Genomic DNA, 10405 nt, shown 5'->3' on the forward strand with positions numbered 1-10405 from the left:
TTTACTTTTTTCCTACTCTTTCCTCCTCTCTCATCCTTATCTCTTGGTCACGTATTGCCTCCACCGCTCGCAGCAGACCTGCCCCTGACATCTGCATCCGTCCGGGGTGGAGCTTCGGCGCGACCGAATAACCGTTGCCTAGGCTCCCCTCTTTCCATCGACGGTGCCTACTGCCTCCTCCCCTTCCCCCGAGCGCGGTTCAAACTTCAAATTTCAAACTCAACAGGTTCTTCCCCAAACCCTCGCTCACGCTCGCGCTGCTCGCGGGAGATCACCGTCACCAGCGGTGCCGGGCGGAAGCTGCACACATGGCTCGGTCGCCTGCGCCGCCGGCGGCGGAGGAGGAGGACCGAGAGGAGGCCGGCGCGGGCTGCCGCGGCAGACCCCGCCACGCCGTGGGGGAGAAGGTGGAGGTCCTCCTCAACGAAGAAGACTTCCGCGGCGCCCGATTCGAGGCCACCGTCGACGCGCGCCGTCCCGGATCCGGCGGCTACGAGGTCGTCTTCTCCACCCTCGTCGCCCACCACCGCGGGCCCCTGCTCCGGGAGGTCATGGCAGCCGCCGACGTGCGGCCCAGGCCGCCGCCGCCGCCCGAGCGCGAGTTCAAGCTGTTCGACCTCGTCGAGGCGTACCACGATGACGGGTGGTGGCCCGGCGTCGTCTCCGGCCTCCTTCGGAAATGGAGGGGGGAGGCGCGGTACGCCGTGTCGTTGCCGCTGTTCCGCGAGGTGCTCAAGCTCCGGGCGTCTTACGTCCGTCCGCGGCGGGAGTTCGTGTGCGGAAACTGGGTGGACGCGCAAGATGAGGCGAGCAAATTCGGGAATCCTTTCCAGTTTGCACCGTCTTATATATTCCTCTTTTGATTTGGCTCTCCAGTTACACAAATTTTGCATGGATTTCGCACGGTTTGATTCCCAACGTAATTTCGGGGAAATTGCTGCATCCCGAACAGGGAAATAGAACTTTGAGTTCCATTAATATGGGCTATATTAAGAAACATAACTTTTAAGTTTTTATGATTAATTTTAATCAGTACGGAAAACGCTAATCCGCAAAAACTGTACAATTTGGTCCCAAACGTTGACGTTGCAAATAAGTTCTGCCACACTAGTTTTTGTGAGGATCAGGACCCTCCAGTGCAATCTAAAATGTATCTGTAAATGAACGGCTAGATTCTTTTTTTTTTGAAAACTAACGGCTAGATTCATCATAAGTTTGTTCATCGAATGCTAATTGAGTTGAGAATCAGTTGATATTATTTTTACATCCATACATATATTCTTTGTTCTGAGTCTCTTGAAGCTTTGTTCACTAAATCATGTCATGTATAGCTAGGTGATCATGCTTAGAACCACACCCTACACAATAGCCATGTAGCCTAGTTTAGACTCACCAGATAAGCCATCCAAGTCAAGAGCTAAGAGAGCATTCCTAAATCCTAATGAAGCTCTACTAGCTCCATGATGTAGTTAGTCTACCAACTAGTTCATGTTGCAATTCTTTTAACTAGTTTGAAACAACACAGTATTAGTTTGTGATTATTGATCAAATGCTTTTGTGCTACTAATTCGAGTGCAGCTGCGAGGGATACCACTGTACGCAGAGGGAAGCAGTGTAGAAGTTATGTGTGATGAAGAAAAGAAGGGCAGAGCTTGGATGCCAGCTACTATCATCAAGATAGTTGGTGGTATCAGCTATGCTGTTAGCTATGGGAATAAGGAAGACTCCATGGAAGTCCTCAATTCATGCTTCATTCGGCCACAACCCGTGTTTGACAAAACAAAGTTTGAGTATGAATTGGTGACCTCAGCAGAGGTGGAAGTATATCAGGATGGTATCTGGTCAGTAGGTGTCATTGAAGATATCTGCAGCTATGAACCTAGAAGATACAAAGTAAGGGTAAAACATCATGGCAACAAAGATGAAGATGACTACTTTCTTGTGTCAAGTATGTCCTTGAGACCCTACTCCAAATGGGACAGTCTGGAATGGAGGCTTTGCTCATCCAAGGTATTTTACCAACTAGCCAATTTGTCACACATGATCCTAAGCACTTCTTCTGTCTACTTATAAGTTGCTCCTTTTTCCACTATGATTTTAGATGAATGTAAGTTTAACATATGCTACTATTTTTGTTTAGATTCCTCGCTCGCAATGAGTTGTGTTGGTTGAAATGTTGGTTATATTTATTCCATTTCTCGGAACTAATAGCACTATTTGTTTACTAGAAACATGCTAGGAAAAGAAATGACTCAGTTGCTGACTATTCAGAGTTCTCAGAATCTGGCGGGGATAGTGATCGGTATAATTCTGACTATTCACCAGAATTCTCCACGTGTTCTGAATTTAGTGATCAGTGTAGTTCTGACTATTCGCCGGAGTTCTTCACATCTGACTGGGATATTGATCAGTATAGTTATGTCCCTAACAAAAGGGTGCGGAAAGAAAATGTGGTCAAGGAAGAACTGCCCTTGACACACTCTTTAAATCTCAGGCAACATACATCCAAATCATCATCAATGGATACTATGCATATGGAAACAATTCCTGAAAAGGAGGCTACTCGGGTGAAGCAACTAGAGAGCGAAAGCATCGGTTTTGGGTTTCGTGTTGCAAAGGGGGAGGATAAAAAATTGGCAACAAGTGTAATGAAGAAGTTAATGTATACACAATGCGATGAAAAAGGAAGGTGCTTCTTGCCAAAGGTACATCCTGCCTTGTTTTGAATTCTTATTTTCCTATCACTGTAACTTGATAGATTTGCTCAGTTTATCAGTATTAAAAAGTGTGGGCGCTTATTTTAGCAAAATTTAGTGCATTTCTCAGGCACCTTTTTTATGAGCACCACTCATTTTTTTTCTTCTGATTACCTCTCAACTATTATCATGCACTTTTTCTGTCAGGTTTTTTTCCTCCCTGACACCACTGATTGATATTTTGTCCTCGACTGTGTTGTCATTTGGTCATATATTTCTAGGTACATAACTACATACTAAAAGAAAGGAACTTCATTCTGCCTCTCCATTTGATGATATTGTTAAAACTGGAAGCAAGTCCAACTGTGTTGACGTTATCATGATTAGCGATGACTCTGGCTATGGAAATTCTGTTGAAATCAGCGACACTTCAAGTTCAAATCCAAATAGAAAGAAAAGGCGAATAAATCTCCCATATAAAGAACTCCATTCCAATCATCCGGTACATCAGTATCAAGCATCACATTCTGCGTCAAACTTAATGCAAGTGCAGAATCATCACCATGATTTGTCCCTAGAAGTGACACGATATTCTGAGGAACAAGCACGTAGCTGTATATTGTCAGACTCTTTGTTCCCACAGGAATCGTCACAAGATCCTTCCCACGAAGATGGTAGGCAACTAATTCCCTTGTCAGGCTGCCTGGTCCAAGGGCTTCTCAGAATAAACGAAACAAAAGAACCAGAGCTGGATGGCTTAGACAATCTTCATTTAGAAACTGCGATGATGTCAATTGGTGATGCTACTTCTGATGGTGAATCCCATGAGACATGCCATAAAGTTGCAGCGGTAGCAGCTTCTAGCATATTTTGCAGATATTATCTTGATGCTATATTATTGCTAACTCATCTCAGTGCCTACAGGTGAAGAGCTGGATGGCTGGGGCTTCCGAAGAAGGTGCAGATATTAGTTTGATTAACTCTAGAATTTTAAGTGCTTGTTAGTTGTTACCTGCATAGACTTGAGTTACACTAGATAATCCTATCTAATCAGATTAAAATTTCATCAGCCAATCAGAAGACTGATAATCAATCATGTGGTGGAGCCTTCCCAATTGGGAAACTAGAACCATGTTCATCTGTACAACAGGAAGTCAAAGAAGCCCCTAACGACCCCAAAGTAAATACTCTTTCTTTTGTCACAACCCACCTATCTGAAATTTCTTCTTCCAAACCAAATAGCTGTGACAGACATGCATGAAAATGCACCTTCTTTGTAGCGTGTTTTGATAGTTTATTAAACACCATGTCATTCGTTTGATCTTTCTGATCATCTATTGATGTCTATGTGCACAGATGGAGATAAGAACCGAACAGTCATTCATGCCTTCCAAGGAAGTCAATCTCTTGTGCATTGAAGCCCCTAATGATAATAAAGTAAATACTATTTCTTTTCCCACTAGTTCGCTGTTGCATCTTTCACCAAAGCAAATAGTTGGGCCAGAGAGGCTTGAAATAGTACCTGCAGCAGCAAAGCTTCTTGTAGCGCCTTTTGATGATATTCTATTATATTGAACACATGTGATTTTTCATCCTTTCTGATCATCTATTGATGTTTTTTTTTGTCCAGATGGAGATAAACAATAAAAGAACAGACATTTATCCAAAGAAGGATGCAGCCTTACCAACTGGGGTACTAGAGTCATCTTTGACTGGACAGCATGGTGTCAAGGCTGATCACTTGTGCATTCAAGCCCCTAAAGATAACAAAGTAAACATTCTTTCTTTGTTCACAGTTCACACACCTTAATGCAATTTCACCCACCAAACCAAATGGAAGTGTGGTAGATGGATTAAAAGGAGCCTGCAGCTGTGAGGCCATTTTCTTGTAACGCATTTTGATTTTCTTTAGATTACTTGTCAAATTTCAATCTTTCTGAGAATCAATTGCTGATTCTATGTGCAGATGGAGATAAAAAACGAAAGAACAGGCATGTCTCTTGAGGCAGCAGAAGGTTTTCACCTGGAAACTTGTACGAACTGTAAGTTTTGCAAAATCACAAAGGCAAATTTTTGTGGTGCACTAATACCCTGACTGACAGTATTCGTTTACACCAGCCGTGATGATTGCGGATGAATCACACCCTCAATGTAATGCATTATCACAGAATTCTTTCAATGAACTTCAAGTTTCTATTTCTGAGAAATCAGCCGGACCATCGTCAGTGCATCCTTGTATGATGATGGATCTATCCAAATTCATGCCACTGCCAGTGTCTAGCAGCAGAAGTATTGGTACTGTATTCTCTACAAGTTCCTTGCTACTGATGCCGGTTCACAAATTGGAGATTTTCGAGAGGCTGCCACAAATACCGCATTTCTGTGAGGTGCAGAAATGTCCTCCAGAATTTCGCGAAGGAAAAGCTCTAGGACTTATGATCGCATTTGCAAATATGGCTGAAAGCATAAAGAACATGCGAATTCAGGACGAAGCACGGCTTTATCAAGAGAAGATGAACAGCCTCTTAGCTCTGGAAGAGGATGGGTTTGAAGTTGGCCCCCTCAAGGTCCGTCTCCATAACCTGCTTTGTTCGAGGAATCGCCAGATTAACCTCAAGAACAGGAAAGCAAATTTGGAGAAAGAGATCCTTGAGATGGAAGCAGTCAATTGTGGATTAGAGCAACAAGTCAAATTCCTTGACATGTGTATCTTGGGGATGGAGGAGCATAAATACAAAGAGATGAAAGCTTCTGTTTCCATGCAGAAAGAAGCCACATGCTCATCCATTTCAAAGCTCCAACTCGAACTGCACCAAGTTGAGGAATCACTTGCGTCTGTTGAAGCTGATTTCTGCAGCATTGCTGCTGCACCGTGGCAATCAGATGTTGGATCTTGAATACTGGAACCTTGTTCAGCTATCAGGGGAGGTAAACCCTGCTCCCCACACTTTAACTGATTATGTATATACATGCTTTCTGCATGAATCTGAGAGACATGCTCTGTCTGTCAGTGTGCCCCACCTAAAATGACCTTCAGTCATGTGCATTTGAGTCTAAAAGCTTGTTGCCCTTTTGGGTTGAAAGGAGTATCTCAATGGCAATGTTGCGGTTTGCGAGGTCCAGCACCCAGGGTCAGCTAGTTATCTGGCTGTTGAAAGCACCCTTCCTGTGTCCTAATATTTTCAGCAATCAGAAAGCCCTGTATCAATCTAAAGCCTTTCTCTTATTTTTCAGTAAACAGAGGTGAATTTGGTTTTAATTAGCATATGAATCACATCGAAACTGCATCCACACTCAAATCTATAGAACCCTCTTAGTAAATGTGTGACGTTGATGTTGATAACTAATAGGGATTGGTCCAGTAGAGGTCTGTAGCAGAGACCTTGCTAGCATTTCTCGTCGGCTGTCATCGTGATCTGTGGCTGCTCCGTCTGGCTGCTGGCTGGCGGCGTGGCCCACATGGCGCAGACGAGGTAGGCGACGAGGTTGACGACGCTGAGCACGGCGAGCAGCCAGTAGAACTGTAGAAGTAGTCGAGGCGGCTGTGGTTGATGGTGTCCCCAAGCCACCGCGTGCAGCCCTTGACGAGCGAGACGAGCGCGCTGCTGAGGAAGAAGCCGAGCGAGAGCGTGGTGAGGAAGAGGCCGGTGCTCATGGTCTTCATGCCCTTGGGCGACCGCGTGATGAAGAAGTCCAGCTGCCCCGTGTAGATGAACGCCTCGCCGGCGCCCACCAGCAGGAACTGCGGCGTCAGCATGAACACGCTGATGGGCAGCGACTCGTGCTGCCCCGCCACCGCGCGCGAGGCTGCGACGGCGAGGCGCTTCTTCTCGCAGAGGGCGGCGGCGGCCATGCCGGCGATGGAGAGGACCAGGCCGATGCCGATCTTCTCCAGGTTGGTGAGCCCCTGCCGGCCCGTCGTGAGGCTCCGGCAGAGCGGGACGAACACGCGGTCGTAGACGGCGAGGGTGAGCATGATGGCGCCGACGAAGAAGACGGTGAGCGAGGCGGCCGGGATCTCGAACCCGCCCATGCGCCGGTCCATGGTGGTCGCCTGCTCCACGGAGAAGGTGATCATCTGCGCGTAGATGGTCCAGAACAGGATCGTCGTCGCCCACACCGGCATCAGCCGCGCCACCATCTTCATCTCCTCGACGCGGGACACGGAGCACAGCTTCCACGGGTTCGGCATCGGCCGGCCGTCGCTTCCCACCTCGTTGTCGTCGTCGCCGGCCATCACGGCCGCCCTGTCCAGGCACGCGAACTGGGCGGTGTGGGGGATGCGCGCGTGGTCGGGGCGGTCCTCGTAGAGCGCGGAGACGGTGAGCGGCTGCTTGATGTTCCGCTTCCGTGCGGCGGCAACGAGGACCTGGAGGATGTGCACGATGGGGCTCCCGGAGCTGCGCTTGTAGCGGTAGCGCCTGGTGCCGGAGAGGAAGACGCCGATGGCGACGAGCATGGCTCCGGCGCAGATGCCGTACGCCCAGCTCCGGCCGACGTGGTCCTGGACGTAGACGAGGACGGTGACGGCGAGGAGCGTGCCGACGCTGATGAAGAAGAAGAAGCGGTTGAAGAAGAGGCCCATGGCGGCGCGCTCGCGGGGGTCGCGCTCGTCGAACTGGTCGGTGCCGAAGCCCGAGACGCTGGACTTGAGACCGCCGGTGCCGAGCGCGATGAGGTAGAGGCACACGTAGAGCACGCCCATCTGGAGCCCCGTGGCCTGCTCGCACGGCCCAGCCGCGCCGGGTCCGCACGGCGGCGGCCGCAGCTGCCGCACCTCCGTCGACACGGCCAGGAGCCCCGTTCCCTGTGTGCGTGCGAGTGGAAGCATTGATCATATGATGAGGTCATGGCATGCTTGCCTTGCCATGTCTACAGCAGCAATCCTGTTGTCATGCATGGACAGACACTTACGATAGCTTTCACGAGGGCGAAGATGGCGATGGTGAGGTACCGGCCGAGGAAGGAGTCAGCGAGGAAGCCGCCGAGGAGGCAGAGGAGGAAGGAGGTGCCCATGAAGTCGGTGACGACGTTGGCGGCCGCGGCGCTGGGCAGGTGCATGGTGCCCGTGCCCGTGAGGTAGGTGACGAGGTTCACGGCGATGCCCATGGTGGAGAGGCGCTCGCAGAGCTCGATCCCGAGGGCCAGCGCAGCCGCCACCCAGCCTCCCGTGCTGGACTTGTCCGCCCGGCAGCCCCTGTAGTCCACCGCGTCCTGCACCAGGTTGCCGCCGCCGTCGCCGGCGCCCCACGCCGCCCGCTCCTGCACCTTCTTCCCGTCCTGTCCAAACGCGACCACACATACAGCAACGACATGGCGTGTCAGTGAAATCAGCAACAATTTCAGCATTGCATGCACAATGTTTACTACTAAATTTATCACTTAGTTCTTCTTATTAAGATGCAAAACTAACTAGATACGAACCATGAGCTTGTTACCGCGAGGCAACCGTCAACCGTGGTTAGAAATCAACAATCCTCAGAACCATGAGCTTGTTGGGCTGATTATTTTTGGACAGCAACAGTTTGCAGCTAACTGCCGAGCAGAAGAACACAAGAGACACCACAAGGCGTGTGGCTCAGCTAGCTAGTAGCTCGAGCGATCGAACGCTGCGCTTGCTTGCTGGACGAGCTGCAAATTGATGCCTCCTTTTATAGGCACGGATCGGAGATCACCAGGAGACACGCACTCGAGGTCGTCGACCACCGACTGATCGGCCGGCCGATATGATCATGGAGGGAAAGGGACCTGCACCAGGTGGCAGTGTGCCTGGATCTTTCGTCTCTCACATACGGTGGGGGCCGGGCATCCTGTAGTACAATAATGTTATTATATATACTATATATTTGATAAGGTTCAACAAAGTTTCCAGCAGCTGATCTGATTGGATGAAGGAGGTCAGAAGATGTGCTGCTCCTGAGACGTGGAAACTAAGAAAAGTGAGCAGATCGTGGAGCTGGCTAGCTGAGGCCAGGCCACCACCAAGTGGGGAGTTCAGCAGCATCAGGGGTGTTGTTCCCTGCCCTTGGCCCATGGGAATGTTCTGGGAGCTTCAAACAGCATCTGATCTGCTGCCATCTGATGCCTCTCTGCATGGGGCCCTTCAAGCCCACTAGTGATCACAATAATGCAGCTGAGGCTAGCTACCAGTGGAGGAGGAAGGGGAGATGATAAGCTTTACAAAGCTAACTACTGCGATACTAATAACATGCATGCATGTGTGTGTGTGTGAAGCGGAGGGGGGGGGGGGGGGGGGGGGAGGCGAAGGATCACGGGGCTGATCTTAGTGATCCGTGCACCTTCGATTTGTTTATCAATGCAAGTTTTTTCACATGCACTATTTGTAGCAGATTCAATAATAGCATTTCTCTTCTTTATAAAAGGGCCATTATTTTTCAAATGATGGTGCATTGAGTTATCTAATGAAAGACCGACACACGTTGACGCTTACATTGTTCATCGAGTTCTTGATTTAAAATACCTGAATGAAAATATTATTGCAATTACAGGGTCTACAATTAGAAGCAGCAAGATAGGAATATTATTTGGTTGCAGAATAGTGGTGAAATGTATGACATGCTTGTGCGTTCTGTGAATTGCGAGATACAAGGAATGGAGAAAGTTTTGTATAATGACGTGTTTGCCCATTTATTACGTACCATCAATAATTCTACGTTCGTAAAAAAATTGATGTTGTTGCAAATAAGAATGGATACTCCATTATTTGACGAATGAGAAGATTATGTATAGCTGCTTCTGTTGTACCTATTTTATTTTTCTCTCACACCTTGCGCATAACCAATCGTGTTTACTGCTTGTTTGATATCCCGTGTTTTCAATTTCTATTGCAGATTGACACAAGATTTCGGGGCTTGTATATGTACATCACACTACTACAAAAACATTCATAGCAACACCTCCTTTTTTTCTGGAAGCGGACCAAATGCACCCACCCCTAAAAATAGTTCTTTAGGGGGCGGGTCACCCCTCATCCGCCCCTGCAAATGGATAGGGGCAGGTGGGGAGGGGAGGTATGACCAGACCTACAAATGATTTTCAACTTCATTCTGAAAATTCATTTAATTGAAGAAAAATAGCAAAACGAATCAAAGAAAAGTGAACTTTTTACCATAAGCATGTTGTGACAAGTATGGAAAAATACGACAAACATATTTCAAAACATCTAATGTTTAATAGTGTTGAAAAACACAAAGAGAGCCTTGAGTGGTATGAGATTGTACTATGGTTCAGGTACATATTATGGTTTCGACACTTTTATCCATTATATACACAGAAATGTGCTTTCTATATTTTTTAAGTTGTACATGTCACAATAGGCTTAGGGTGCAAGTTTCACATTTTTGGGATGTGGTTTGCTTTTCTTTAAAATTAAATGAATTTTTTGAATAATTTGAAAATTATTTGTAATGCCTCTACAAATCATTTTTAAATTCATTTTGAAAATTTATTTAATTGAAGAATAATAGCAAAACAAATCAAAGAAAACTGAAAATTTTACCATAAGCATATTGTGACATGAGAACTAGGAAAAAAATACAATAAACATATTTCAATACATCTAATGTTTAAGAGTGTTTGAAAAACACAAAGAGAGCCTTGAGTGCTATGAGATTGTAGTGTGGTTTAGGTACATATTGTGGTTTTGACACTTTATCCATTATATACACAGAAATATGGTTTTGATATTT

At 47.2% G+C, this 10405-nt stretch overlaps 2 protein-coding genes across 3 annotated transcripts; one reads left to right on the plus strand and one right to left on the minus strand.

The window, feature by feature from the left end:
- LOC120675789 lies at positions 1 to 5818 on the plus strand. Of its 2 annotated transcripts, none has more exons than XM_039956999.1 (10): positions 1 to 806; positions 1579 to 2010; positions 2229 to 2709; positions 2990 to 3546; positions 3621 to 3654; positions 3767 to 3876; positions 4053 to 4133; positions 4327 to 4467; positions 4663 to 4738; positions 4815 to 5818. In XM_039956999.1, the coding sequence occupies exons 1-10, from the start codon at positions 309 to 311 to the stop codon at positions 5591 to 5593; spliced, it is 3189 nt and encodes a 1062-aa protein (XP_039812933.1). In that variant the 5' UTR covers positions 1 to 308; the 3' UTR covers positions 5594 to 5818. The 2 variants fall into 2 exon arrangements, with proteins under 2 accessions (XP_039812933.1, XP_039812934.1); XM_039957000.1 differs by having other exon boundaries at positions 4663 to 4729.
- Positions 5819 to 5900: 82 nt separating this feature from the next.
- On the minus strand, positions 5901 to 8304 carry LOC120675790 (protein NRT1/ PTR FAMILY 6.2-like). Its single transcript, XM_039957001.1, is given in 4 exon segments — positions 5901 to 6217; positions 6220 to 7503; positions 7611 to 7976; positions 8182 to 8304. Coding segments are annotated over 4 exon segments (1788 nt in total). The 5' UTR covers positions 8185 to 8304; the 3' UTR covers positions 5901 to 6082.
- Between the last annotated feature and the right edge of the window lie 2101 nt (positions 8305 to 10405).

This window comes from Panicum virgatum, chromosome 5N (assembly GCF_016808335.1).
Source record: "Panicum virgatum strain AP13 chromosome 5N, P.virgatum_v5, whole genome shotgun sequence".
NCBI lineage: Eukaryota > Viridiplantae > Streptophyta > Magnoliopsida > Poales > Poaceae > Panicum > Panicum virgatum.

What these genes read in the sequence shown, in the direction of transcription:
- LOC120675789 (XM_039956999.1), top strand. Translation starts at nt 309, where the DNA reads ATGGCTCGGTCGCCTGCGCCGCCGGCGGCGGAGGAGGAGGACCGAGAG. An exon ending in GGAGGCTTTGCTCATCCAAG is followed by an intron (nt 2,011 to 2,228) that starts GTATTTTACCAA and finishes TTTGTTTACTAG; the next exon opens with AAACATGCTAGGAAAAGAAA. An exon ending in AAGCCCCTAAAGATAACAAA is followed by an intron (nt 4,468 to 4,662) that starts GTAAACATTCTT and finishes TTCTATGTGCAG; the next exon opens with ATGGAGATAAAAAACGAAAG.